This window comes from Aspergillus alliaceus (genome assembly GCF_009176365.1).
Source record: "Aspergillus alliaceus strain CBS 536.65 unplaced genomic scaffold BDW43scaffold_24, whole genome shotgun sequence".
Taxonomy (NCBI): domain Eukaryota; kingdom Fungi; phylum Ascomycota; class Eurotiomycetes; order Eurotiales; family Aspergillaceae; genus Aspergillus; species Aspergillus alliaceus.
Genome location: NW_022474707.1, coordinates 456,638 through 484,146, shown reverse-complemented (window position 1 = coordinate 484,146; position 27,509 = coordinate 456,638). Strand labels below are relative to the sequence as shown.

Here is a 27,509-nt window from a genome sequence, read left to right as displayed (position 1 = left end):
ACATTGATAATCAGCAGAGTCGGTCGGGCAGGTATAAAGGATAACCATGTTGGCGCTGTCGGCCGTGGTCGCCATAGCAGTAGTCTCCGCTGCTGTCTGCATCGTGGGTGGCGTGGGTGGCACTCTATTATGGTTTAGGGTGCGCCAGCGACGGCGTCGAATTTCACCCAGGAGGCTAGGTCACGGCCTGCAGACCTTCCCAGCAGAGACGTTGACAGAATTATCCCGAGAGGAAGGCTCTGTGCTACGACAATATGGGCAACTACCGTATGGGAGACCAACCGAATGGGGTGTGCTGGAATCGCGCGAAAGTTTAGTTCATTCGCAAGACGACTCAGACAGTCTCTCTCAGCGGACAGAGAAAGGTCGGTCATTGTGCCGTTCCCTGTCAGGTTCCCATCGACAATCGAGGCTGCTTAGGCCACATAGAATAAGCTCTCTAACGCCACTGACCGAATATATCGACGGGCCACCTGTCACTCACAGAGGCTCTTCAGCAAGAGAGGATGTCTCAATCTCAGCGGTCGACGGAGCTCTGGAATTACCGGCAGAAACGACACCAAGACATACGCCAGAAAGAGAACAGGAAGATAACGATGCAAATCAAAGTATACGACCAATCTCAGGGCCCGGGCCTTCGATATACCAAAAAGAACGATCAAGTAGTCTATTTCCGGTTATGGAAGACACATACGAATCGTTCGACTCAACCCGCACACGACCACGAGAAGGGAGCATCGTCACTCAAACCCCGGGAGCTGCTCCAGAGCAGCCTGTGCCACCACCACCTTGTGCTTACCCTCCGAACCGGTTTCGGCTGTCCAAAAATGACTCACTGCGGTTTTCTTCCCTAAGTCTTGAGACAGCTGATAGTTCCATTATGAACGACAGTAGAAGAACTTCAGCCGGGGTAGATAGTGACTTTACTTCGCCAGCTTTACCTCCCTGTCCCACATTCGCCCCCTACAGTGCCAACGACGTCGGAAGGAGTGTCGCGTTATCATATCCGACGGTACCAGCCCCGTTCGTCTTTCCTGCAGGCTCTCTAGCGGGGGAAGCACAGAGGCTAGAGCCGGACCGCACTTCTCCCCGTCGCAGTTTGACGGCTCGCAGCCCAACTCACTCCATGGAGCGGATTAGCCCCACACCCCGGAGAAGTGAATCCCTCCATGCACGCCTGCCCAGAAGAGAGTCAATCCCATACACCGACCTAGATCGCATCCCCCCGCTGAGCGCGGTGGGACGTAATGCAGTCCTTCTCCCCCATATTAGTCAACTCCAACGACACTCAATACATGGAAGTGAACGGCGGGATACTGACCCATTCTACGGGACCGTGCCCAGTGGGTTTGCTTATCAGAATAGTCCTAGAAAGGCCAATGCTTCATCCATCCCAGAGATGCACTTGCCGCCCCCAAATGGTCGTCCCAAACTACCCTTAGCATCCGCTTTGAAAGGTGGCAACAGCGCCCGAAAAGGCCATAGGCGACAAAACTGTGTCCGGATATCGATTCACCCGCCTATCACTTTTGGAGGACCTGCATTCGCCCCGACAGTTGAGGAGCCGGAGGAGTTAGAAGAGTTTGATATGCGTGGATCACAGGTGTCTGATTTCTCAACGTCTAATATTTCGTCCTTGCGTTCAAGCGTGTCCACGTTCTCCGGGAGTCGGAGTGGCAATCCCGACCATCAGTTAAACGGATCTCACAACACAAACGTATCCGGCGGCAGTCGTCCACCATCGTACAGAAGCTCAACCTACATAGTTCCGGCTAAGAAGCGGAAGCATAGTCGAGACACGTCAATCGATAGTATGATGGGCACGCCGAACAGTGGCAAGGACAAAGCCGTCTTGGAAATCATTACTACAATGCCCCCTAGCACGGATGGCAACCTGTCACAGACTCCATCACCAGAGAAGGTTGTCCCAGTCTGGATGGCCCCGAACTACAGCGGCTCACCAACGACGTACGAAAATACCGCGAGCCCGGGCAGTCCTCGTCGCTCCGCTGTCAAGGGGCCACGTAATCAGCCAGATAGATCAGGTCGCAATAGTATTAGAAGTGTTCCGCTAGAAGACAGCGCGAACGCCACGAGTCCGTCGGGCCGCCCTCGCAGTCAGAGCATGAAGCATGGAGCGAATCGCAAATCCACCGACTCACTACAACGCGCTAAAAGTACCGCCGCAAACTTGCCGCGACCCTCAAGTCAATGCATGGACGGCCAAGAAAAACAGAACGAGGGTGACTCGTTACATACGCAGCAACAAAGGTACCTACAACCACCAGGCCGTCCGCCTTCCCACAGTGTCAACAAGGCTGGCATTGCACATAACCGCAACCTCCCGATATGGGAGGATCAAGATCGCACACTAAGAGGCCACTCAACGCGGAAATCCACGATATCTATTATATCCGAAGAGGACGGACCCGCAGAACTCCACGGCGAGTCTTCTTCTCGCAGAAAGGAACATCGCAAGAGTCGTACACGAGCGGAATTCACAACACCCGTCAAAAAGACGGTAGGATTGGGTATTGGCGCTGCGACGCCAGGCAGTCTTTATGATGGGGACGGGTTCTTAAAAGAGTAATTTTATTACAAGCTCAGGTAGCTGCTGCGTATTGTATTCTGTGAATGTTTGGTATTTATTGGAGAGGTAGGTGTTTTTTGCTTTAATATTCGGAGTGTGGGTGAACTATTGATATCCAACTGTTAGATAGCCATAATCAGCAGAACCAAAGTACTATACAATCAAGATACTATAACAAATAATTATATTCACACTTTTCATGATACTATTAAATAATTCTCCAACCCAAAGTCAGCAGAAAAGAAGGGGGGAAAAGGAAATACACAACTCAATAACCCATCCATCCCAAATCCAAATCTAAAAACAAATCCAATCCACCCACCAATACACCACCCATCCTCCCTGCAAGAAAGAGAGAACTTAGTACCTAATCCGTCCTCCTCCACTTCGTCTCCTCATCCCCCAGAACCTCCACATCCCCATCCCCATCCTCCCCCTCTCTCCCCCTAACAGTGCCCGCCCCAGGCCCAAGCGACAACGTCGGCTCCTCCCCACCCCCAATCCAATTCCCCTCCTCATCAAAAAATTCATGCATATTATCCGCCGTAATCCACCCCGAACTCCCATCCACCGGCGGCGGCAACCCCCCATCCCCACTCCCCGCCTCCACAAGCCCAGACTGCAAAAGCGAGCTCCCACCCTCCTCATCCTCATTCTCGCTCATAGGGTCCGGGTGCAGATTCGAACACGCCGAAACAGCATTATACAGCGCCTGCGTGGGCGTTTCGTCCTTGTCCTCTGCTACCTGGTCCGGTTCCCCGGGCGCAGGGATAACGGTCATTGTGATGCATTCTTCAAAGTCGTCTTCTTGGGGCCCGGCGCCGGGGGCAGCGGGGGTTGCGATTTGCATGTAGAGGCCTTGGATTTCGGTTGGGGAGGAGGGGAGGCGGAGGCGTTGGATTGCATGCAGGGAGATGCTGGGGTAGGGGATTGAGAGGCCCTTTGAGAGAGTTGGGTTGTAGAGGAGGAATTTACTGGTTTGTTTGTGTCAATTTGAGTTTGGGTTTTGTAGATTGTGGTTGTTGGAATGTATACGGGACTTACTCGGATGTAACCCAGATGTCTAGGTCGTCGAGGACGATTTCTTTGGCTTCAGGCTCGGTCTCAGTGGTTGTTCCGTTTGGGGCTTGTGTTGTCTCTGCGCTATGGAGAGAGTTAAGGACTGGGGTGGCGAGGAGCTCGTGTTCGAGGATGGATAGCTTGCAGTGCTTGCTGTGGTAGTGGAGGACCGCGGGGCCGGAGTGGAAGGAGGTTGGGGTGCGCGACTGGTGGTCGGCGAGGAGGACGAAGGAGGAGGTTTCGGGAGGTGTTTGGAGCGGTTCCATTGTGGTTGACTTTTGGTTTGGTAAAGTTGTTTTGAGGTAGATGGTGGTGTTGATTGGGGGATATTGAGGTTGGGAAAAGTGAGTATTTGGCAGTGGTTTAATATTTCTGCCGGAGCTTTGGCGGAGCTGTGATATGGTTCGGCGGGGGTCTTCCGTTGCTGGGGGGTTGGCGGGTTGTCCTTGATATTTACATTTACACTTATATTAATGTTTGTTTCGTTTCATATTATATTTATGCCCAAATTATTCGGAGCAGAGGGTTTATATTTATAGTACAGTCGGTTTATAGGTAATGAAGTTTTTGATTTTGTTTGGTTCATCTACTCCGCCGTGAAAACATAGATAGAACCACGTTTACGCTATGATGAGGGTATCATTAGAAAACTGTAGGAACAAAGGAGTCCGCTCAAAATAGACACCCAACACATATTTCTTCTCTCAACCCACCATATCATTTATGACTGTGAGCCGACTGCTCAACAATGCGGTGTGGCCTGTGTCGCTTGTGCTGGGGCCGCAGTATGTCTGATACGACAAAGCGCCTGCAGTCTGCATACGAGGTGCAGCTAAATTCAGAGTCAGCCGTAAGCTAGATCGGAATGGCCTAATCGGCGACTTTGGCTAATATCTTGCATTATGTGACCGTTGACTATGACAGAGAAACCTAAATGTCGCTGCCACGTCAAGCGAGAAGATCGTACCTGACACCCGATTGATCAAGCTTGCTCATTTTACGTCTAGCCCACCGAACGCTCTGTCTAGCTCCTCGCCTTCGTCACGCGGCTTCATTGACGGCAATTTGGATGCATCAGGGTCTGTAGATGATGAGCTATCCAGCAAGCTTTTTTCTGGTTGACCTGAGGACCTAGGATCCAACATTGATCGACTTGGTTGCAGTAGCTTCTCGTCTCGATCCAACCATCCAGGCGCAACTCGTCTCTTCTCTGCGAGATCCCGTTGCACAATGGAATCTTCCCAGTCTTTAATTGCCTTCTCCGCATCAGTGCGGCTTTTATTGAGTAGTTCTTCAAGGGAGTTGCACGAAGCTAGGATCTCCTCCGGGGATGCGGCGTGCTCACCGCTGGGGGAGAGGACATAGCGGGTTTTAGCGTCGGGATCGCTGGGGTTGACAGTTACAGATGCTGGGAGCGTAGATGGAAGCGATTTGTAGGTGTAAGGAAGGGTGACTGAGGAAGGGAGATTGATAAATGGAGAGACGGTCAATGGGACTTGGGCTAGGAGCGGATGCGGGCCTGAATAGATAGATCATTGATTAGTATGAAATGAGATAAGGTGGTGGAGGGGGGCCGTACGGTATGATTCATACATCGTTGATAATTGGGGGTGAAGTGCCACGGAGAAAAAAGAACCCAGCAGAAGGAATATAGATAATTGGACGGTGATCTCGTGGAGGAAGCGGTTGTGCCAAGTGTAGGTATTTCTTATTTATACTCTGAGAGACAATCAACTGAGGGGGAAAACCCCGTGACGACATCTATCCAATAAATAGTAATACCACCAGTACGATTGATAAATTACCTGTCATACATGGAAAACATAATATTATAATATATTTTGCATTCCGTGGATCTCCAGATTTTTAGATTTGATTTGATTTGATTTGATATCAAGCTTAATTCTGGCCTGATTTTCTCTCCCCCCCATATTATCCACGAAGTTTGTTTAAATTGCCTTTTACACTGTCCGTTTACCCTTTGCGCCCCTGCCTAGCATCTTGGAATACTTGGATTCGGCTCGACTTTGCTTTTGTCTCTCTTCTTAATTATTCTAACACACGACCCACGCCTCTTTTTTTTTTTTTTTTTAACCTTTAAAATTCCCCCTTTACTACTCACTCCACTTAACTAGTGTCTTTTCATTGGCTTTTAATCCTCCTATTGCTCGAGTTGCAAAAAGTCTTCTTATTTGCAATTGTTTTTGAAAGGGCCAACATTCCCATCCTCTAGGGTCAACCATATCTCAGCCTCAACTCGGGCGTTCGTCTCGTGTGTGAATTCCGGCCGGGCTCGACCCCACCAAACATCGTTCTCCGCGCTGTCAACGTCTCCCTCTCACCCCCTTTCCTTCCCTCCCGCCCGCCCTATCCCTCTGGGCCCTGAATTCTTGCGATTTTCAAGATCCAAATCGTGAGCCTTCTATCCAACACTAATTCAAGATGGATCGGGCAATAGCGCGAGCGGTGACGGAGAAGAAGCCGGTCCCGGAGATCGACTTCACCTTACATACTATGGAAGATGGCACCCAAGTGTCTACCATGGAGCGAGTAATTAAAGGTAGAAATCCTAATTTCTCTAGCTTCAGCTCTCATCCTGACATTTTTGCAATCCCTCAGAGGTGCAAGCGCCGGCGTTACAGACGCCGACAGACGAACAATTCTGGTCTCCTGACGACCCCTCCAAGCCCAACCTCCAGTTTCTAAAACAACACTTTTACCGCGAAGGCCGTCTGACAGAAGACCAGGCACTATGGATTATACAGGCGGGTACGCAGTTGTTGAAGGCAGAGCCGAACCTCCTGGAGATGGATGCTCCCATCACAGTGTGTGGCGACGTCCACGGCCAATATTATGATTTGATGAAGCTCTTCGAAGTCGGCGGCGATCCCTCCGAGACAAGATATCTTTTTCTGGGCGACTATGTGGACAGAGGTTATTTTAGCATTGAAGTGAGTGATTTGGGCTTTCTCCCCGTTGCTGGGTTGTGTCGCGCAAAATGGGCTGACTTTATGCAGTGTGTTCTCTACCTCTGGGCCCTGAAGATTTGGTACCCAAATACACTCTGGTTGCTGCGGGGTAACCACGAGTGTAGGCATTTGACCGATTACTTCACCTTTAAACTGGAATGTAAGCACAAGTACAGCGAGCGCATCTATGAGGCCTGCATCGAATCGTTTTGCTCGTTGCCGCTGGCGGCGGTCATGAACAAGCAGTTCCTCTGTATCCACGGTGGTCTAAGCCCCGAATTGCACACCTTGGAAGATATCAAGTCGGTAGGTTAAGCAAATGATGAGATCACTGTGTTTACCAAATGTTAATTTAAGCCACAGATCGATCGCTTCAGGGAGCCCCCTACTCATGGTTTGATGTGTGATATTCTTTGGGCTGATCCCCTGGAGGAATTTGGACAGGAGAAGACTGGGGACTATTTTATCCACAACAGTGTTCGAGGATGTTCCTACTTCTTCTCGTACCCTGCCGCCTGCGCTTTCCTGGAAAAGAACAACCTCCTCTCAATTATCCGAGCGCACGAGGCTCAGGACGCCGGATACCGCATGTACCGGAAAACGAGAACGACCGGATTCCCTAGTGTGATGACCATCTTCAGTGCTCCCAATTATCTGGATGTCTACAACAACAAAGCTGCCGTCTTGAAGTACGAGAACAATGTGATGAACATCCGGCAATTCAACTGCACGCCTCACCCATACTGGCTGCCGAACTTCATGGATGTGTTTACCTGGTCTCTTCCGTTCGTCGGTGAGAAGATCACCGACATGCTGATTGCGATCCTCAACACTTGCTCCAAGGAGGAGCTGGAGGACGATACTCCTACCACCGTTTCTCCTACCGGTCCGCCCTCTCCCCCTGTTGCCATGGACGTGGAAAGCAGCGAATTCAAGCGACGCGCCATCAAGAACAAGATTCTCGCTATCGGTCGTCTTTCGCGAGTCTTCCAGGTGTTGCGTGAGGAGTCCGAAAGGGTCACGGAACTTAAGACAGCAACCGGTGGTCGCCTTCCCGCGGGTACTCTGATGCTTGGAGCGGAGGGAATCAAGCAGGCAATCACTAATTTTGAGGATGCCCGTAAGGTTGACTTGCAAAACGAGCGTCTGCCCCCTAGTTCAGAAGAGGTTTATAAACGGAGCGAGGAAGAAAGACAAGCTGCCCTTGAGCGCGCTCAACGCGAGGCAGATAATGACACTGGATTAGCCACCGTAGCTCGGCGGATTAGCATGTAAGTCTCCTTGATGAAACATAGGATATGGAAGAAGGCTTTCTAACTTTGCCATAGGTCTGCGGGCTCGGGTAGAAGCCGGCGCCAGCGAGATGCCGCTAGAGATAGCCGAGAAGCATGAGCGACGGATATTATCATTAAGCCGTTTCGCGTTGATCCTGTGCCTACTCATCCTGGCGTTCTCGACTGATTTGGTGTGCACTATTCCTCCGTACTTGTATAAAGCGCCCCTGAGCCGGAGGGTATACAGAGGAACTTACCCTCCGGCGAACAGCCCAGCTACATAATTTTATGTCCCTATCTGTCAAGAGAGACAGATTATTACTGCATTGAGTATTGGAACCGCGACAGAGACTATCGTTGTATTTATCGAGGCGTCCGTGACGTCTTGACTCTATGAGTTGATGAATCGATACACCATGACACACTCCAGTCTTTTTATTACTCTATCGCAACTTGTAGGCAGCCTTCTCTCTCTCTCTTTTATTTTTTTTTTTTTGTCCTTAGTAAAAAACAGACATTCCTCCGTATGGGGCACGTCCTGTCTATAGTAATTTGCTGCAATGGTGGTACCGCATCGGCTGTCACGGGCCTCCGCGGCTGCCAAGACTCAACATCAACTTCCAAGTATTCGCCCTTCCATATACTACTGATTTCCCTCTATCTTTTTTTTTTGGCTAGATACCCGCACCCCACCCATCAATGCCTCCTAAACTGTGCGGCTCGCTCCCAAAGAGCCTGTCGCGCTCGGGGGACAAAGGTGCAGTTTATTACTGCCCGTCCTGCGTGCCGCGGAGACGGAGTCTGTCCACGCGTCGGAGCGGCATCATTTCTCCCCGTCTGGAAGCCAGCCGTCTCTCATTTTTCTCCTCTCGCCCTATCACCACGTCCTCCGTGGTCCACGCCCGACATGTGCCGCCGCGATTGAGGGAATTGTACGAGGCTCTGAATCAGATCCAGGGTGTTGCGACGGAGCAGGTGAATATCAGCAGATTGCAGCTCGCCTTGCGCGGATTGGAGAGCGAAGCGCCTATTATCCGGGTTGCTGGTGGGTTCTCCCTGTACATCAGATTTCTTCCGTGTATTGATGATATTATCTATAGTTCTTGGTCTGAACGATGCGACCGCTGCGCGCAAGCTCGTGCGCTTGTTACTCGCCGATCCGTTAAGTACAAAAGAGAGCTGGGAGGATGCTTTAGACGCTTACGACTCTGATCCCACCCAGGGCTTGCTCATTCGGTATGCGTATATCTTCCACAGTATAGGTAACTAGAAACTGTGCTGACATACGACAGATATGGCGAAGTATCCGAGGCCATTCCAAATAATCTTCTCCCTACTATCTCTGTCCCCTCTCCAATCCTCAAGAAAGGCAACCTTGAGATCCTAGTCTCTACCCTAGGTGCCCAGGCAGAATTATCAGATGCGCATTTTACAGCAGACACATTCCTCGTACCTACGGTGACGATTCCAACTTCGCACTCCGGTCGACGACACAATGCCGTGCGGTACCCTGTCCACAGAACTATTGTATGCGGCCGCGGTGTAGATGGATTGGTTGCATACAACGGCTTGGTCTCTCGGGCGGACTTGAAGAAAGAGACGAGCTCGGTCTATGGTGCTATTGATTTAGCAGTCACTGCCTCACGGAAAAGCAATGACCGGATAGCGTTTGTAGACATTGACCGAGCGGACGAAGCCTTAGATAAATTCCGTGAATCTGTGCAAAACGCCTCTCTCTATGAACGTGGTTGGAACGGAAGTGGTGTACAGGCTGTCCAGGATTGGTTGTCGTCGTTGCGAGCAGAAGACGGGACTCTCGACCCCTCACTCAAATCTTTGATCACATCTTTGGTTGACGCCGCAGAGGCTGGAGTTGTTGCGGATGAGAAGCAAATAACGCAGGGTCAGAAGGCAGTGATACTCTCAGATGAGGCGCGGGGGAACCTGGATCGTTCTGTGACCGAATGGGCGGAGAGAGCACATACAGAACTGCGCAGTTCCCTCGAAGAAGGATTCGCGACAAAGAGTTGGAGGGGCCTCGCCTGGTGGAAGTTATTTTGGCATGTTGACGACGTAGGTATGATCACGTCGGAAATATTGGAAAAAAAATACCTGCGCCGTGCCGAAAAAGAGGTGATTTGGACAGCGGGTAGATTCAACCAAGCCGGTCTTGATTTGCAGCCAGCACAACAAGAAACAAGTGATGCCACAAGTAACAGGCCCAAATCATATGAGCTTTGGCCGACCCAGATCACCACAAGCCGCACCCGGCTACTCGAGACGACGGTGCCCTCTCTACAGGCATTGGCGCAGAGGCTCGTTCTTTTCAGCATGTCAACTACCACCTTGACGTCAGCTCTGTCGGCTCTGACATACGTCTCCGTCCCGGCAGCGTCTGTATACGAAACTGGCATAATCGCCGCCGTTGGGTTGATCTACTCCTTGAACCGGCAACAAAAGAAATGGGAAGCTGCCCGCACTTTTTGGGAAGACGAAGTCCGAGAAGAGGGCCGGACAGCCTTGATCAAGACAGAAGAGCACCTGCACACCATCGTGCAAGAAAGTGGACGACGGATTGAGGACGTCACAGAGTCCGAGGCCAGGAAGAAAATCGACCGGGCCAGAAAAGCCCTGGGGGACGTGGAATAAGCTTCATCGCATAGACCCATGTAGAGCATGCAATGTACCATACTTCCAGCACCATGCGTATCATCTCTATCATACCAAACCCCATCCTAGTAGATGATCACCCTCAATCCCTTCTAACCCAATCTACACCCTCCATCCACTCATTACACATCCATAATGAAAGTTGACCTCACAAACTAAGCAATCTCAACACTACCCTCCGGAACCCCCTGCCAACTCCTCAACCTCCGCGCCAAAAACCTCATGATAGGCAACATCTCCTCCCTAGATTTAGGCATCCCATCCCCTTTCCGCGCATACCTCGCAACCTCCACAAACTCAAACACGCCCCTCGTCCTCTTCTCCGCCCCGTCACTCACAACCCCTGAATCCCTCCCCGCAACAAGCAACACCGGCGTCCGACTCTTCCCCCCCACCACACTGCCAGAAACCGGATACGGCGCTCCAATAGAAATCACCCCGGAAAGCTCCCCAAACGCACTACTGCTACCTCCCTCCCCCTCCCCCTCCCCACCGACATCCTGGACCTTAGGCCGAATCCCCAATTCCCGCGCCGCAGCAAGCCCCACCATGCCCCCCTGCCCAAACCCCAAAATCATAATCTCCCGCAGCTTATACCCGCACCTTTTGACGAGGATGTCCCTGATCACCTCGTCGACGAGCGTGCGTGTTGTGCGCGCGAACCCCGCGTCCATGTCTAAGGCTCCGGTGGTAGGGTCGAAGGAGATGTCGTCGCCCCAGTGGTAGCCCGGAAGGTCGAAGGGGAGGTGGGCGGGGGCTTGGAGGGTTAGGACGGTTGTTTCGGGGAGGTTGAGGGCGCGGCCGAAGGTGCTGAAGGTTGCGCTTGTGTCGCCGATGCCGTGGAGGAGGAGGAGGAGGTTCGGGGGTGGGCGGGTTGGGTTTGATGAGGGGGTTTGAGGGGGCGTGATTGTTAGGGTTAGATGTGGGGGGAAGTCAGAAGCTGTGGGGGGTTTCGTGGGCATTTTTTCTTTTTTCTTTTATTTTTTGAGGTGTCGGTGAGGGTTGGTTTGCACGGTGGTGATGTCGGGATTTTTTTGGTTTGGTTTGGCTTTTGGAGGTGGGTGTTTGTTTCGTCGTTGAATGTGATTTGATCTACTAGGATGGATGCTGCAGTGGTATATGGAGGTGTCGCGCAAATTCGGACAGATCCTCTTGGTGGTTTTGGATGTTTCAATGCGTCAGTTTTTGTAGCTTATGCTAGTCTAATTTCTATGTATTGGATTTCTGATATTTAATTTATAGTTATTCTGCTGGGTTCTTCCGCTTTAGTACTCTACTTCGTCATCCCTGGCAGTTCATTGGTTCCGACAAAAAGCTTTTGGATTTGTTGGTGGCTTATTGCGGCGTGTGATTGGAAAGCATTCAGCATTGCGAAATTCTCAAATGCCGATCAATATAAAAATTTAGATAACGTAGAAGTTTTAGTATTGAAAATGTATATAGCGATCAGAGAACGCTCAAGTTGATGAAATTTAAAGCTATTAAGAAGATCTACCTAAGGGGGAAATATGGGCCTTTTTATATGGGGCCTCATGACAAAGTCATACAATGCTTTGATTGATTTAATAAAACACCTATTCTATGCCTGCAATGCTAGGTAACATGCTGAATAGACACTTTAGATCAGCTTTATCTTTTAGTAAAGTAATTTAAATACTCGTTATTGGTATGCCAGACTCCAGTTATCTTTTTCACAAGACTGCAGTGGCCTGTAATTCATTACATTAGTCATAACATAATTAGATATTCCTTAACCTCATCAGCCCAGCCGACATTGAGACGGCTTTAGCCAAGAAGACCTCCTCCAGCAAAGAGCGCTAACGGTCGCACCCTCTACGGGGATAGCCACTGATCGTTGGAATTAAGTGAAACAGAAGCTAGGACAGTGCCAACCTGAGGGATCGCTTCGGTTGGCTCTGGGGCGTTACCTCCATGTTGCATTTTGTGACTGACTCCTTGTGCTAATTGGCGAGTAGTGATTCAATTTTGGCTCTAAACTACTGTGTGGAGCTATTTACTTTTGCTCCTTGTTCAACGTTTGCGTATCAGGGACACTCGAAAGTATGGTTTTATATAAGTGAGGAGTTGGGCGTCGCGCATGTAAGCATCCCGACGAAAGGCAGCGGGTGTTGAAAAGTGTGCCAACGCCGCCCCAGGAAAAAAAAAATATCTAATATCAAGACTATGACGACGGAGCCGTTCAAGACAAAAGATCCATCGATGTTCTATGAGCCTGGGGAACCGGGAGGGCCGTTGATGAAGTGTACTGAGTGGATGTTGGGCAGAGCGACCCCTACCGTTAGAGTAAGTGGGCTTATTATCGAGCAGTAGGGGTATATAAATATACACCAAGGATATACCAAGAGCCTAATTGAATCATGCGCGTGAATCTGTCAGCCGGTAGTAGATTATACCGGGCCTTGACAGTTGACTATGGGCTCTTGGGTCTGTTGTTGTACCTTTCCTTTCGGTTTTTTATTATATTGGAATGGCTCCATCATACCCCCTTTTAAACTTTGTTGAATTTAGTGCCTCAAAAGCCCTTATTCAAAGACATGCGGAATTAGTAGTTGTCGGGGTTGAAGGGAGTAAGAGGATTACATTCCTCTTCTATTTAGAAGATCATAACAAGCTTATGATCCTAGAGGGATGTGTCATACGTCAATCTCATTCGTGCCAACCATCCCCTGTACCCAGCATCCAGTTCACCGCGACAAGCTTCAATCCATGCTTCTGCGCCCACTCCGCGGCCTTGAATGACCTCCGATCAGTAAACTCTTCGCCCCCGACATCTTCCTTCGAAAGTGACAGGCCGGGTGGCTCACGAAACAGCAGATACAGATACCGATGCGGCCGTGAACTGATATAACAATAATTTTGGTCAATATTTAATATTTACAAGATGAGAATAGGCACCAAGGAGAAGTCTCACTCGTCTTTAGGCCCAGGGCCAAGATATTCTGTCAATGTCTGAGCCGATTCCAGAGATCCAAATGGCTGTAATCCGGAAACGACCCAATGACGCCAGTATGCGAATTTCGGCTCGTCTGGTGTCGGAGCATCTGGGTCTGTGAGGATTAAGATGTATTTCTGTGGGGAGTCGATATCCCTCTTTTGTATTTGGAGTGTTAGTGAGATTCTCAACCATGATAGCGGATAGTGCATACCTCAGCTGCAAAATATACGGTCGGAGCTGACTTGCATTCACTGGCTCTGAACATATTGCCCAAAGAAACGGCTTTCTCTCCAAAGGATACCTGGAGTTCCGTTGTTGGGGTAAAGTCCTCTGGGATGAGGGGTGCCGAGCTAGGGAAAAGCCCTGCTTGGCGTAGGGATGGGATCAAGTTTACAAGCTGGTTTTCGGACATTTTGTGGTTATCTAGACGGTGGATGCAATGCATCGTGGGTTCTTAATGCGGGTACTATGTGTGTATAAATAAGCACGTTACCTTCGCTTTGCAGATTGGTAGGATGCAGACTCGGAACGTCAGTGGTGGAAGAATACAAGTGCTTCCGTCTTGGTCTTGGTCTTGGTATAGCCAATGTCCAAGGTGTGCGTGCTGCTGTCTTTTTTTGATAACATTCTACATTTGCATACCCTCTATCGATAACTTGAATTAGTGTTTACTTTTCGGGGCCTTTTTACCCGGCTTCTGTGTTTCTATAGTAGGCGACCCAAGTTGGTTAGACTAGTGGCACATCTTAGGGACACCGAGATGAAAACATAGTTATTAAATTTGACAAGCCGTCCTAGTAAGCTCTTGTGGCTGCTGGGTTGTAGTCGATAGGATTCTTCTACTTTACATATGATTCAACTATCCCTAGAATTTATTGGCGAAAAATCCTGGGGTACATAGTACTCGCTGACCGTGATATAGGGCTAGCTCATCGCTAACTCATTTTGGTTCTGGAAGTTCATATCTAATATGAAATCCTCTAGAATCATCTAATCGAGGGTTCAAACCGTATGTATGTCTACGTATGTTGAACGTCCATCCACTCCTCACTGCACCTCATGCTCGATAACTCGTACTATGGCAGGTGAGAGCAGCTCCTAGGACAGTCTAGTAGTGTTCTTATTCAAGATCCGTTGTCCGCGAGGAATGCACTGGCGTCTTCCTACACCAACTACCTTGGAATGAGGGAACCACGAGATACTTCTACTGAAACATTATTTGACGGCTATAATTGACTGGCCGATTATCTAGTCATTAGTACTCTTAAGTACTAAAGTATCATTCGGCCAGGGAGCCGAAAAATCGCTCCTGGACATTTTAAACAGTGATGCTTCCTTGCTATGAGCAATCATGAAACTGTTGGTAAAAGGCATTAGCTTTTTAACCTAGGCTAACTAGTTAACTTATGAGAACTTCTCACTAAGATAGTAGCCTACCCAACGGAACCAATTGTAACCCAAATCGCGTCAAAATGATCATAGTTACACCGCCGCAATTGCACAAAACATGCTTCTCCCCAACTTATGCCGTAGCAATCGTAAAGGCCAAGTATGAAAGGTAGTTTTACCAGAGGAGTCTCACTGTTCTGCTTGCTCTTCGTCGCACCCCTTTTCTCCTTCTTCTCTTGTTACTATTGTTCTTATTTGTTTTAGTATTCTGCTTCTTATTATTATAATAAGAATAATTATCATCATCATCATTATTATCTTGTAACTGCAGACAGTCACTATTCTAGTGCCATTCGTGGCTTGTATCCGTATTCGGGATGTCTCAGTCCCCAGAGGCAATCATCACGATCGTTGCCCTTGTGGTGGCAACCCCACCTACGTTCCTGGTGCTCTGGAAGTACATTTAATCTAGACATCGGCGAGATAATTCCTATAATGGTGTGTATATACCGCGGCTACTTCTATGAATGAATGTGCATATAACTCATCTTCCTTAGTTTGTAACAATGGATGGGTTTACCCAACTTACGACCGCTTGGACACCCATATAGTCAGGCACACCACCCTCCCGTGGAGGACTGAGCCTTTGAGGAGAGCTTACTGTACTATCGTGCTGAGATGTTTGGTGAATGCGGCCTTGTATTTCAATCTAACCATATTTTTATTATGAGCTCGATTTGCCACTGCATTTTACTCGGATTACATCGTAGTTCTCAAGAGTCGAAAATAAAAGCAGCGTTAGCTTGTATGAGCAGCATGGTTGGTTTTAATTGGGTTTTTGATTACATTTTAGCTGGTGTTTGTATTAAACTATAGGTATATGTGTGGAGCAAGAGACCCTTTCTAGGGACGTATGTTTATTTCACTTGTACAGTCAGCGTACAAAATATTTCGGGTTTATTTTATTTACCCTGTACATGACTATACACAGATCCTTTAACAAGTTTAAAGCATTTTATCTATATGTAAAAGTCGAGGCACTCACAAATTACTAGTTTTTGATACCGCACCAGGATGATCAGAACAGTGGCAGAAGAGCTTTCAACGAATAAACTAGCTAGAGGTTATATTGTACTATACAGACTCAGAATATCATTGGTTAATAAGTTTAGAGAAATATTTCCGCCCTGGGTATTGATATAGGCGCCCAGCCGGTGTTCGAGGTATATACATCATTCTCTGGCTTTCGATCCTATATTATAATTGGTTATTTATATCGGCAAAACTGGAGTGAATAACTTAATAATGTTAGCTTTTATTTATTGCGGCCCTTTAACACTACTTCAGTATATCTGTTGTAGGCGTTCTAAGAACGTTCGAAAATCAAGAAAAACATGGAAAATCTAGTATAAATTTAAATCAGTGATCTAAAAGCCTTTACATAGCTCTAATTACGGACTTAAAAAGAATATACCAAGTATCTATACAATAACGCGGGTGCTGGATTCCGTTCCTTTATTGGTCGAGTCGAAGAGTCGGTAGAATACGAGGATATGCGGGGTACAAAGCTTTATTCTCTAATACTTAACCCATGATACTCATCGAATATTTCTCCTCCTCTATCAATTCCTACATCCAGATTCATATATCAGTGCATCCACTCATCCGCCTATGCCAACATGGGAACCAACCCTAAACATCCCCCCGAAATAACCGGAGGCTGTCTCTGCGGCGCAATCCGCTATACCGTACATTTTCCTAGGGGTTCCACCTGGCCACCAATGGTAATGAAAACACCATCATTGTCTTAAGGATGCAAGAGAGGCCGAGGGTAGTGTTTTATCTGTATAGGCTCGTGATAACGTATCCAACAGTCCGCCTCCTGCCAATGCACAAGCTGCCGGAAATGGTCATCTAGCCTGTTCCCTCAAGCGTTAGCATTACCGTCGGAACATGTCACTCCCGACCTCTCGACTTTCAAAACGTATAAGGAATACCGCTCCTCGGAGAGATTCCTGAGGGGATTCTGCTCTGAGTGTGGGAGTTCGCTCTTTGTCAGGAGTACGGAGCACTCGCGGGAACTTCACGTCTCCTTGGGCACGATTGATGAGGAATGGCTGGTTGGTGAGCAAATCGAGGGATCCGGAAAGGAGACCGAGCATGGGGTCACTTATGAGCGGATTGGGGGAGTTGGAAAAGTATTGGGGACGCCTAACTGTGTGCAACTTTATTATGAAAGGGCTATACCAGGGGTGACGGATATGCTAGCTGGAGGGGAGAAATACCTTACGGATTGGTCGGGGGGGAAGGGCTTTGCTTGAAATCTTTGTTATTCATAAAGGCGCTAAGCTAGACAGGGCTATGAAGTCCGTTTTCTAGGTATATGTGCATGGGATCCTCTACTCATCAACAATCTATGTAAGCATCAAATTCTTACAACTGGTATATAGATATATAATCATTAAATAGAGATGTATGGCAGAACTACATGTTTTTTCCGACCTTGGCTCTTCCTGAGTGGTAACAACATATATTAGACTTCCCTTATTTATGTGCGGTCGACGTCCAATATCTCGTCTACGTACTTTCATTAGTATTGAGCACAGTCTAAAGTATTTAGTCACTCCAAGCAGACCACAGCTATGGATAACTCTTGAGGTAATTTTCTCCGTGAGCATATGTAAAACAAGCAATTGTAAAGTATTGCATCAAAAGGAATAAAATTCTACAGGAGTTGCTATAAGAACCATTTTGATTAGGGGTAGGTAAGGTGTAAGGGAGCCAAAGCCTTTGTTACATAAATATGTAGAATCAACGGTGTGAAGTAATTACGTGTGTATGTACATAGGCTCATACGATGTTGGTTTAATCAATCATGTTTGAAAAGAGGCTGCAACGCGCAATGTGAATCATTAAGTTGTATTTCGATCCAAGGAAAACACAACTATAATGGACTTTATGAACATTAGTTTTCGAGCGTTTTGCGGCTTTGACAAGCACATAACTTTGATATTGATAAAGAGAAACAGACGATGAACAAAATGTTGCACTCTCAGCGAAGAAAATCAAGTTCAAGTGTACTATATGGAGGAAAACGCAAGTAAATGTGGTTTGCCTTTCCAGGCTCTCGTGGTTGTTCGAGAAGCAACTACCGAAGGTCAAGGGGGTTTATATAGTAGGATACCATAAGTTATGCCAGATTTTGCAAGCCTTTGGTCCTGCAGCTTTGGCCTAAGGAGGTGTTCTCGAGTGCCAGTGAAGATATTTTAGGGAATTCCGTCTGTCACCTGAGGCGCCTAGCTTTCACTCCTGACCATGCCTTCTCGAGGTCAGAATACATCTTCCACGTTCAGTCCACATATCTTAATCTCTCATGTTTATCTACCATCTGCACCATGGCTTCTCATATAATCAACTTACTTCAGCGGATCAAACCTTGGACCAACACCGGTATTCATAACGTGACTGTGCCTCTATTTCCACCGTCAGCATTAAACCTCGCAAATCTCCCACCCGAGCTTTTGCACTATATCATCTCATATCTCGACCGAGAATCCGTGAAACAATCCCGCCTAACATGCCGAAACCTGTCATATTCCGCAACGATCAGTCTCTTTCGGAGGATTGTACTATTCCCAAATGATGCAAGCTGCCAGAATATGGAAAGAATCCTGGAGAGCACCGCGATAAAGTCGGTGGTACAGAAAATATACCTACACACATGTGAGCCACATGAATGTACAGGCTGTCACGTTAGTATCCCTGCACCCTAATGTCTGTTCTTTCTGTCGCCACTCGAGTACCAGGAGAATATGAAGTACTAACAGCTACTTAGTGCCACGATCACGACACTCCTGCGGTTGCGAAGGCTGTTCTTCCTACACAAGTGATTACATTGATCCAACGACTGAAAGAACTCCCAAACCTGCGCGACGTGGCATTGCGCTTTGATGCAAACATTTCTATTCCCGATGATGATGATGATGATGATGTTGCTGAGGGTGTCAGCGCGTTTTGGCACCCTGAAACAGTAGAATTCCGTTTAGAAACCCTTCGTTTACTGTTTTCCTCGTTGCTTTCGCTGTCCCGTCCACTACGAGGGTTAGCTATTCAGAGCATGCAGAATGTATGCGAGCAAGATGATAAAGAGATCGCTATAATGGCCCTGGTGCTTTGTAAGCTTCAGTCACTTCGACTAAACATCATCCAAGACATTGAGTACTCGGACGAAGACGACTTGTTAGTAAGTCCTGCAGGGCGTTGTGTTTATGCAAAAGAGTCTATTAGCTAAAGAGTGCCGTAGCTTTCAGACACAAGTCGTACCTTTTATCCTGAACTTACGACTAAGTGGCTGAAGCCTACTGTGGGGACCCTTCAAAACCTCTGCCTATGGACCAACGAAGTCTTCGGGTTTTATCCAAAAATGCTTCCCATGCACTTCCCTCACTTGAAAAGTCTGACCCTGGGAAAATACTGCTTTGTGCATGATTCCCAGCTTGACTGGATTCTCTCACACGCGGCCACTCTACGCGAGCTGTATCTTTACAGTTGCGTCATACTATATGAAGTACGTATCTGTAAGAACGAGTTACACCAGTGCTATCTTAGTGAGAAAGAAATAAGCGACGGCGAAGGAGTCTATTCGCAATATTACGCCTATACCTATCCCAAACGTTGGTCAAACTATTTTGATAGTTTTCGAAACGAACTTGTTCATTTGGGGCATTTCCGTTTCGGAGGCAATACTATACCAACTTGCGAGCAGCCATTCGAACAGGACCACGAGATAAAAGTGGACTTGTATCCGAGCCGTTACTCTGTGTTCGACCAGGCTACACCCCAAATATATATGCCGGTGCTACAAGACGAGTCGATGTTCTCTTGGCCTTCTGTAAATACCCTGGACGATGCCGAAGCCTTACTGGGGTTATTGAAAAGGACTGGACAGGATTCCCAAATCCAGAGGAAGGGCATTATCTAAGAGTAAACGCCTAATGTGTTGTTGAACAATAGACAAGCTAGAGCTAACCCTGATGTTTACATAGTTCGAGATCATGGGTACAGTTTCCGAGGGCTAGAATGAGGTACTCCCAAGAGCATTTTGCGTTCACATACAGAGCATAGTCAGTTTTCACAAAGCAATCAATGCTTCTTCCAACTTTGAAAGGCTTTTTACCTGAACAACAATCTTTGTACTGTAACCAGCATTCAGCATCCCCTCTCACGTCGTGTTCAATTGTGGTCGTCCTCGCACAGTGTGCAGTTCGCATGCAGCCGTTCATTTGCATATGATATCATGCAGCTAACGTAGGTAGAGTCACAATTTGAAATACCTACACAACCTCTGGTTCCTGTTCTTGGCTGCTGACGGGTTAGGATTCCTCAAGGCATGTATGGAGTACAATGAGCATCGTTGCTCTTCGTCAATCAAGCAAGGGTTTTCAATGACACGGTGTTGCATCATGGAGCGTCTATCGCTCTGCGACACGACTTATTGGAAGAAGAGGGGGGGGTTGTTCTGTGAGGAAACCAGCTGAAGCTTGGCAGAATATATCTGTCGCAATTCGAGGCAAGAGGGTGCTATATCCATAACTTACTCAGACTTAAGAATAGTATAGGCTTGACAACGTCACTAATGAGGAGACTGATGTGATGAAAGAGAGAAGAGGGTCTATGCAGTTAAGCCAAAAGGGAAACATTCACGTGGGAGTATAATGGCAAGTCATTCCGTAGGCCCCTTGCTGGAGGAGTACGTAGCCACTCTCCGTAAAGATAGTGGTCCCTACTAAGTAAATACTAGTTAACTAGTTAACTAGTACCTCAGGCTACGGTTCTCCACTTCCGCCTCAGCCACAGATCGTCCTCTTTCAGTAAAACATGGCTGCCTGTGGTCTCCATTGGTTGTTCACCGCCACTGTCGGCGACGTCGGAGGCCCTCAATACTACCAAGTAGTACTAGTAGAAGAAAAAGCCCTCGGCCCAAAGGTATTTCTGTTACTCCGACTTACTCCCTCCAATCTCCCTCCTGATGTCCTGAAGTGGGGATTATTGAACTCGCCCCAAACAAATCGATTCCCCTCTAGCGCTCCACCTGATGAGCCGAAAAAAGGAGCGGCACTAGCATTGGCTAAGAGAAATGAAACAGATTGTCCCATTGCTAATGCAGGAGCGGAACCCAGGATTTGACCGGAGACTCGATTGCTTTACAATTTTTCTCGGACAGACTTCCGGGACTCTTTTTTCGGGGATACACTTGGATTCTATCTATCTACCGACGCGGCTCTCCTGGCACAAGGCGTAGGGCGACGACAAGCCTTGGACAAGAGAAGCTTGGCGAGGGAATGGCTCGGGTCGACCAGCTTTGCAGCCTCCGGAAATTGTGGCTCTGTGGCTGAGGTTCGTATTTTTAGTTCATGCGCCCAGGAGTAAGGCTGAGAGGGAACAACCCATTGTGGACCCATCGCGATCGGCACTGCATTCACCGATGGATCTCTGGAGACACGTATGACCCCGTACCTGCGAAGATTAAATTGTTTCGTCTCTTTCAACAATGACTTCGCGCTTCGCGCGAAGCAAAACGTCAGGCCTTCGATGGCGGCGATAGGCTACGATTGAATGAGGAGAAAGCGCCCGACTCTCTAGGTTCTACGAATACTATGCAGGGAGATGAGGCACCTGATCCACTCATAATTCTTTTCTTACGTTTTCAAGCCACGCCCCTCTTCGTGAGACTGTGCCAAGAACCGCAATAACTGGATCACCCATACCGTGGTTGGACTCATAGTCCGGTACGTCTACGAAGCTAACCGACAGTGTCTCCTCTTCTCGGTGTCTTGGCAGTGGCTGAAGTCCATCGTCTCGCATCGGGATACTCCTATCAGTGATCGTCTGCTATCCCACGTCGTCTGTTATGCTTTTGGTAACGTGGCAGTCTCTGCGTCTGATCCCAGGCTGGGATCTACTTCATTGGTCCACTTGTTGCATGTGGAAGATCCATTTCTCGCCCATGTCCGAAATCTGATTCCCAGGAGATGAGCGGGGCAGAGAAAGGCGTAGGTATGTGGAGGGGCATCGATAGCTGAAGAGTACGCCAGTCTGGTGGGGTGTGTCGGGGTATATTAAGACGTATCGTGTCCCCCTCCTGCTCAGTTTATCCTTCATCATTCACTGTCTGCATCTATCCTCCTCATCTTACCTATCTTCATTTTCTTCCCTTTTCCTCAAACCATCACACATCGATCACAATGGCCTGGGGCTGGAGTAAGTCAATTCTACTGTCAAAACCTTAGCCAAATGCATCCAAATCATCCTGCATGCGAGCGATGAAGGGTCTTCCTTGTTTGCTGGAACTCGGATCTCTCGTATTGGCGGGGTGTTGGTTCCCGAATGACTTTCAATGGCTAACTCTTGTCTCATTTTAGATGAATCCGAGGAGGCCCACCGTCAGGTGAACGAGGGCAAGCACGAGGGTCACCTCTCTCACCAGCTCATTGCCGGAGCTGCCTCTTTCGCCGGTATGAAGGCCTGGGAGGACCACCAGCGCAAGGAAGGTATGTACACACCAACTTCGTGTTTGCTTATCGTGCCCCGCTGCATGTGATATGCGCCTTCTAACACTTCGGAATCTCAATAGGCAAGACTGTCAACCACGCCTTCGCCAAGGAAGCCCTTGCCGCTGTTGTCGGTTCTCAGGTTGAGAGACTCGCTGAGACCAAGGGTCTGGACCAGGTTGACAAGATGCGCGCCCACGAGCACGCCAAGAAGAACGCCGAGCACATGTACGACGAGCACTACGTCCGTGGCCAGGGTGCCTCCGAGTACAACCCCAACGAGCACCGCCGCCACGAGGCTTTCGACCGTTGGTAAACATTTCACGGACTGAATGAATAGTAGGGATATCGCGGGTGTCGAACCTAGTCAGTTCTGGAAGTGACGATGCATGTATATAGAAATGAATGAATATAATCCTGTGAAGAAATCGGTGTTTATCAGTAAGCGCTATTGTCGGTGAGGAGGGAGACCAGAGTGGATATAAAGAATCTTGGGAGATTCAAATAAAAACAAATAGTGACCCTTGGCAAATTCCAACGCGCCTTGTCAGGTTTAGTCACCGCCGAGTTATGTAGGAGGATTCCACAGAGACAGGAAAGTCTTTAGAACATCACTTTTTTCAGAGGAGGCGAGTAGAGGAAGATGTACAGTACGAGCGTGGTACTTATCTACCCTCAGATTAAGTATAGAGAGACAATGTACAGATGATGTACCTTTTTTTAAATGTAAGGCAGTGGATGCTGTAATCAATTAAATCAAGATGACAGCATGAACAGGGGGTATTTTGCTCTTCGAGAACCAGTGAGGATGATGCATTGAGGCCGCCATACCGCAATAGGATAAGCGACGCGGCATTTCAGCCAACCACCGCCTGAGAATTGTTGGACCGCCTATGAAGTCGCTGGGTCTGCTGCACGTGCATATCTCCGGACCTATCAGGAGTCCTGTCGTAGCCAATGATTGTTCGGCCCAGATTGACTTTTGGATGCCCAGGCCGGCGTGGGCGAAAACGAAAAAAAGAATACTTCAAGTGTCGATTAGGACTGATCGCTTAGCTATTACTGAATGACTGAAACCCTTTTTTTCCCTTTTCTTTTTTTTTTCTGGGTTTGTGACCTATCTCCTTTTTGTGGTGATGGTTTTTCACACTCATCTCTTTTCCCTCTCGTCGCTCCGTTGCTATACTTAAACAGCTCTTAAAACAGATCGATTGATCTCCTGCAAGCAACATCTTCTGTCCATAATGATATAAAGAGACGAAAATCCACAGCTTGTGATTCCAGAATATCAGCCATACAAGAACGCCTTCTCTCACTCACATATACTCAACTCTCTTGTCTGAATTGGGACTTCTGACCGCTACCTCGCGACTTGCCTTCCTCACTATCATGCTCTCTTATCTCGCCCCCTCCGCAGGATGAAATTCGCCAAGTTCGTTACACTACTACAGATGCATGATTTGGTGGCTAACACTTAGTTCAACAGAGAGCTGGAACAGGAATTAGTTCCAGAATGGCGTGCCAAATATCTCGACTACAAGGTTTGAACCCATTGTGTGTTTTTTGTTTGTTAATTCTTTTCTTTCCTTTTTCGGTGGTTCCCAGAATCTGACAGACCTTCTTCGGGATACAGGCGGGCAAGAAGAAAGTCAAAGCAATTTCACGAGCACTCCAGAAAACCAATCGAAGTCCGAGCCATACCTCCCTCCGACACGTCAACCATGGTGATCAATTATCAGCGCCTGCGAGCAGTCCCGACCGTCCCTCCTCCCTCCAGCAATTGGATAAAAAGCATGAAGCCACTGAGCCGGCGTATAACCCCACAACGCTAGTCAGGAGCGGTTCTCGGACGCCGCGCTCAACTCCCGGTCGACGAAGCGAGCGCCAGCCTTTACGAGTTCCTGGTTCTCGGTTTTCAACGACGGTAGGAAGTTATGGAAGCATCATTGCCACACCACCGCTCCAGGCTGGATCATCGGACGTCGCCTCCTTCGAATTGCCGGACCCAGCTATTGACCCGAAGGTACAGGACTTTGACCCGGGTAGTACGATCGCCCGCCAGGATGCGCCCCGGAGTCCCTCGCCGGTTATGGCCCGCCAAGGCAGCACTAGAACCGTACCCGATATGTCCCAGAGCCCATCCGCGAACACCGACAAGGATCTGAAGAGAAATACTTTATCCGGTGCGAGCGGCAAGCGAGCTTCGCAGCTTCTGAAGCGTGTGTTTACGTCCACGGATACGGCAGAGAAGCAAGATGGTCAACCATCGTCGGAATATCAACGACGGCAAGATGAGTTTTTCGCATTCCTAGACCAGGAGCTTGGCAAGATTGAGTCATTCTATCAAATGAAGGAGGAGGAAGCTACAGAACGCTTGAAAGTGCTCAAGCAACAACTACACATTATGCGCGACCAACGGATTCAGGAAGTCTTGAGCAATAAGAAACGACCGCAGCACGGAACTTCGCACAAACAGAACGGTTTCAATGGCGCCCGGTTAAAGGAAGCCTTTGTGGGACGTCGAATCGGGAAGAATTCTAAGGCATTGGCTGAATGGGCCACTCCGGCAGTAAATCAAGGACAAGAAGCGGAGGCTGTGAACCGCCGCAGAGACTTCTCGCGTCGACCAGAAGAGTCGGCAGCCAACGAAGTCCCCTATCGTTCTGCCAAGCGAAAGCTTAAACATGCACTCCAGGAGTTCTACCGCGGTGTCGAGCTGTTGAAGGCATACGCCTACCTGAATCGAACCGCCTTTCGCAAGATCAATAAAAAGTACGACAAAGCCGTTAATTCCCGCCCGCCTCTGAGGTACATGTCGGACAAGGTCAACAAAGCGTGGTTCGTACAAAGTGAGGTCACCGAGAACCTGATGGCCGCGGCGGAGGACTTGTACGCACGCTATTTTGAGCGCGGAAATCGCAAGATTGCCGTTTCGAAGTTGCGCAAAACTCTGAAGAAACCAGGCGATTATTCACCGAATACGTTCCGTGCAGGCCTTCTCTTGATGGCCGGTATACTGTTCGGTATCCAGGCCTTGATATACGCTTCCCAGAATTATGACCACCCAAATCCTATGGTACCGATTCACACCAGCTATCTCCTTCAGGTGCGTTCAAATCGACTCGAATTATCTTTCGTAGATCTAGCTACTTTAGTCATGATGGTACTAACTCGAATAGATATATGGTGGATTTTTTCTTATAGTTTTTCACTTCCTGCTATTTTGCTTGGATTGCATCATTTGGACGAGAAACAAAATCAACTATGTTTTTATTTTCGAATACGATACTAGAAATGCGTTAGACTGGCGTCAGCTCACTGAGGTATGGGCTTCCCGTCGACCGCTTTCGATATCCCGCTAACATCAAGACAGCTACCTTGCCTTTTCATGTTTTTGTTGGGTGTTTTCATGTGGCTTAACTTCTTATCGGTTAATGCCATGTACATTTACTGGCCTGTTGTACTTATAGGGGTAACGGTGGTTACTCTCTTTCTCCCTGCGCCGGTGCTCTATCATCGAAGTCGCAAATGGTGGGCATACTCCAATGTGAGTGAACTTCTTCTGCTGCATCTAGGAGGAGTTTTATGACTGACAAACAGTAGTGGCGTCTACTACTTGCGGGGTTGTACCCTGTCGAGTTCCGCGACTTCTTTCTTGGGGATATGTACTGCTCTCAGACGTACGCTATGGGGGTAAGTTGAATAAGAGTCATCTTCTCGAAGGGTACAATGCTAAAGATGATCACAGAATATCGAGCTATTCTTTTGTCTCTATGCCAAGCACTGGACCGAGCACGCGCAGTGTAACTCCTCTCATTCCAGATTGTTGGGATTCTTCACCTGCCTTCCCTCTATATGGAGAGCTCTACAATGTTTACGTCGATTTGCTGACACGAAAAACTTTTTCCCACACCTTATGAATTTCGGGAAGTATATTTTCGGAGTCTTGTATTACTGCACCTTAAGTATGTATCGCATCGAAAGGGTGACACGATTCCAAGCGCCGTTTATCACCTTTGCTTTATTGAATGCCGTCTATTGTAGCGTGTGGGACCTCGCCATGGACTGGAGCTTAGGGAATCCGTATGCGAAGCATCCCCTTCTACGCGAGGTTCTAGCTTTCCGGAAGGCATGGGTCTACTATGTAGCCATGGTTGCCGATGTCATTGTGCGATTCAATTGGATATTCTACGCTATATTCGCCCACGACATTCAACACTCAGCTGTGCTCAGCTTTGTGGTCGGATTTTCCGAGATTTGTCGAAGGGGCATGTGGACGATATTCCGAGTGGAGAACGAGCATTGCACGAATGTACTGCTTTTCCGGGCATCAAGAGATATACCCTTGCCATACGAAGTGTCCCACCCACGTACAGATGCCGACCATCCCACAGAAGAGATGGTAGTCCAGGAACCGCAGCAACCAACGCCTCGGCCTCCTACGGCTGATATTGAACACGGAACCCCATCCACGCCAGGCGCATCCCTGCGGGCACGCGGCTTGTCCCGCGTGGGAACCATCTTGGCCTCCGCTCACGCACAAGACTTCCAGCGCAGAAAGCGACCGGAGGACTTGGGTGACGCTACCGTAACGCCTAGATCAGGGGACAGCCCTGATGATAGCACCGACGAGGATGACGAGACAGGTGATACAAGACCATACCAAGATGATGAATACATTGTCGAAGACTTCTCCTATCGAGACAACGACAGATATTCACACTAACCATGGCTTCATCTTCATCTTTTGATAGCATTTTCGGGCGCAATATTGGAAAACGCTTTAGCTTATTTCTCATATTCATGAACATAATTACGATGACATATAGAAATACATAGTCTAATAGGGTTGGAATGATGGCCACCCACTTTTTCTTCCTGAAGTCTTACACCTGACAGAATAGAACAAATACTTTTTGTAACCATGGCAATTCCAGTTCAACCCAACCATCCATCGTAAACCTAAATACCCCATTTTAAGCAACAAAACTCTCCCATGGACGCCACCATGATACCCAACCAGCCTCAGACCCTCTACAATTATCCAAGCCT

At 48.3% G+C, this 27,509-nt stretch overlaps 11 protein-coding genes across 11 annotated transcripts; 7 read left to right on the top strand and 4 right to left on the bottom strand.

The window, feature by feature from the left end:
- Positions 1 to 46: 46 nt before the first annotated feature.
- BDW43DRAFT_300603 (uncharacterized protein) lies at positions 47 to 2,590 on the top strand (the record flags this gene model as incomplete). The annotated part of the gene is made up of 2 exons (XM_032044925.1): positions 47 to 139; positions 233 to 2,590. The coding sequence occupies 2 exons, from the start codon at positions 47 to 49 to the stop codon at positions 2,588 to 2,590; spliced, it is 2,451 nt and encodes an 816-aa protein (XP_031900018.1).
- A 367-nt stretch (positions 2,591 to 2,957) lies between these two features.
- Positions 2,958 to 3,915, bottom strand: BDW43DRAFT_311579 (Voldacs domain-containing protein; the record flags this gene model as incomplete). Its single annotated transcript, XM_032047220.1, has 2 exons — positions 2,958 to 3,564; positions 3,635 to 3,915. 2 exons carry the CDS (start codon positions 3,913 to 3,915, stop codon positions 2,958 to 2,960), a joined length of 888 nt encoding a protein of 295 aa, XP_031900017.1.
- A 294-nt stretch (positions 3,916 to 4,209) lies between these two features.
- On the bottom strand, positions 4,210 to 5,317 carry BDW43DRAFT_277630 (uncharacterized protein). The gene is made up of 2 exons (XM_032042085.1): positions 5,229 to 5,317; positions 4,210 to 5,168 (listed from the first exon to the last, which is right to left on the bottom strand). The coding sequence occupies exons 1-2, from the start codon at positions 5,242 to 5,244 to the stop codon at positions 4,642 to 4,644; spliced, it is 543 nt and encodes a 180-aa protein (XP_031900016.1). The 5' UTR covers positions 5,245 to 5,317; the 3' UTR covers positions 4,210 to 4,641.
- A 774-nt stretch (positions 5,318 to 6,091) lies between these two features.
- BDW43DRAFT_311577 (serine/threonine-protein phosphatase 2B catalytic subunit) lies at positions 6,092 to 8,010 on the top strand (the record flags this gene model as incomplete). Its single annotated transcript, XM_032047219.1, has 5 exons — positions 6,092 to 6,209; positions 6,269 to 6,600; positions 6,667 to 6,924; positions 6,982 to 7,889; positions 7,947 to 8,010. 5 exons carry the CDS (start codon positions 6,092 to 6,094, stop codon positions 8,008 to 8,010), a joined length of 1,680 nt encoding a protein of 559 aa, XP_031900015.1.
- A 555-nt stretch (positions 8,011 to 8,565) lies between these two features.
- BDW43DRAFT_277625 (uncharacterized protein) lies at positions 8,566 to 10,953 on the top strand. The gene is made up of 3 exons (XM_032042084.1): positions 8,566 to 8,937; positions 8,993 to 9,128; positions 9,185 to 10,953. Exons 1-3 carry the CDS (start codon positions 8,592 to 8,594, stop codon positions 10,539 to 10,541), a joined length of 1,839 nt encoding a protein of 612 aa, XP_031900014.1. The 5' UTR covers positions 8,566 to 8,591; the 3' UTR covers positions 10,542 to 10,953.
- Positions 10,718 to 11,524, bottom strand: BDW43DRAFT_311575 (alpha/beta hydrolase; the record flags this gene model as incomplete). Its single annotated transcript, XM_032047218.1, has 1 exon — positions 10,718 to 11,524. The coding sequence occupies one exon, from the start codon at positions 11,522 to 11,524 to the stop codon at positions 10,718 to 10,720; it is 807 nt and encodes a 268-aa protein (XP_031900013.1).
- Positions 11,525 to 13,229: 1,705 nt separating this feature from the next.
- BDW43DRAFT_311574 (YbhB/YbcL family Raf kinase inhibitor-like protein) lies at positions 13,230 to 13,930 on the bottom strand (the record flags this gene model as incomplete). The annotated part of the gene is made up of 3 exons (XM_032047217.1): positions 13,230 to 13,422; positions 13,495 to 13,673; positions 13,730 to 13,930. The coding sequence occupies 3 exons, from the start codon at positions 13,928 to 13,930 to the stop codon at positions 13,230 to 13,232; spliced, it is 573 nt and encodes a 190-aa protein (XP_031900012.1).
- Positions 13,931 to 16,516: 2,586 nt separating this feature from the next.
- Positions 16,517 to 17,307, top strand: BDW43DRAFT_277620 (GFA family protein). Its single transcript, XM_032042083.1, has 2 exons — positions 16,517 to 16,691; positions 16,782 to 17,307. The coding sequence occupies exons 1-2, from the start codon at positions 16,587 to 16,589 to the stop codon at positions 17,226 to 17,228; spliced, it is 552 nt and encodes a 183-aa protein (XP_031900011.1). The 5' UTR covers positions 16,517 to 16,586; the 3' UTR covers positions 17,229 to 17,307.
- Positions 17,308 to 18,302: 995 nt separating this feature from the next.
- Positions 18,303 to 19,888, top strand: BDW43DRAFT_311573 (F-box protein; the record flags this gene model as incomplete). The annotated part of the gene is made up of 3 exons (XM_032047216.1): positions 18,303 to 18,605; positions 18,743 to 19,150; positions 19,211 to 19,888. The coding sequence occupies 3 exons, from the start codon at positions 18,303 to 18,305 to the stop codon at positions 19,886 to 19,888; spliced, it is 1,389 nt and encodes a 462-aa protein (XP_031900010.1).
- Positions 19,889 to 22,187: 2,299 nt separating this feature from the next.
- BDW43DRAFT_96147 (DUF3759 domain-containing protein) lies at positions 22,188 to 22,899 on the top strand. Its single transcript, XM_032050774.1, has 2 exons — positions 22,188 to 22,457; positions 22,541 to 22,899. The coding sequence occupies exons 1-2, from the start codon at positions 22,304 to 22,306 to the stop codon at positions 22,771 to 22,773; spliced, it is 387 nt and encodes a 128-aa protein (XP_031900009.1). The 5' UTR covers positions 22,188 to 22,303; the 3' UTR covers positions 22,774 to 22,899.
- A 2,570-nt stretch (positions 22,900 to 25,469) lies between these two features.
- Positions 25,470 to 27,278, top strand: BDW43DRAFT_96118 (EXS domain-containing protein). Its single transcript, XM_032050773.1, has 4 exons — positions 25,470 to 25,780; positions 25,831 to 26,004; positions 26,061 to 26,150; positions 26,206 to 27,278. The coding sequence occupies exons 2-4, from the start codon at positions 25,846 to 25,848 to the stop codon at positions 27,181 to 27,183; spliced, it is 1,227 nt and encodes a 408-aa protein (XP_031900008.1). The 5' UTR covers positions 25,470 to 25,780; positions 25,831 to 25,845; the 3' UTR covers positions 27,184 to 27,278.
- The last annotated feature ends 231 nt before the right edge of the window (positions 27,279 to 27,509 follow it).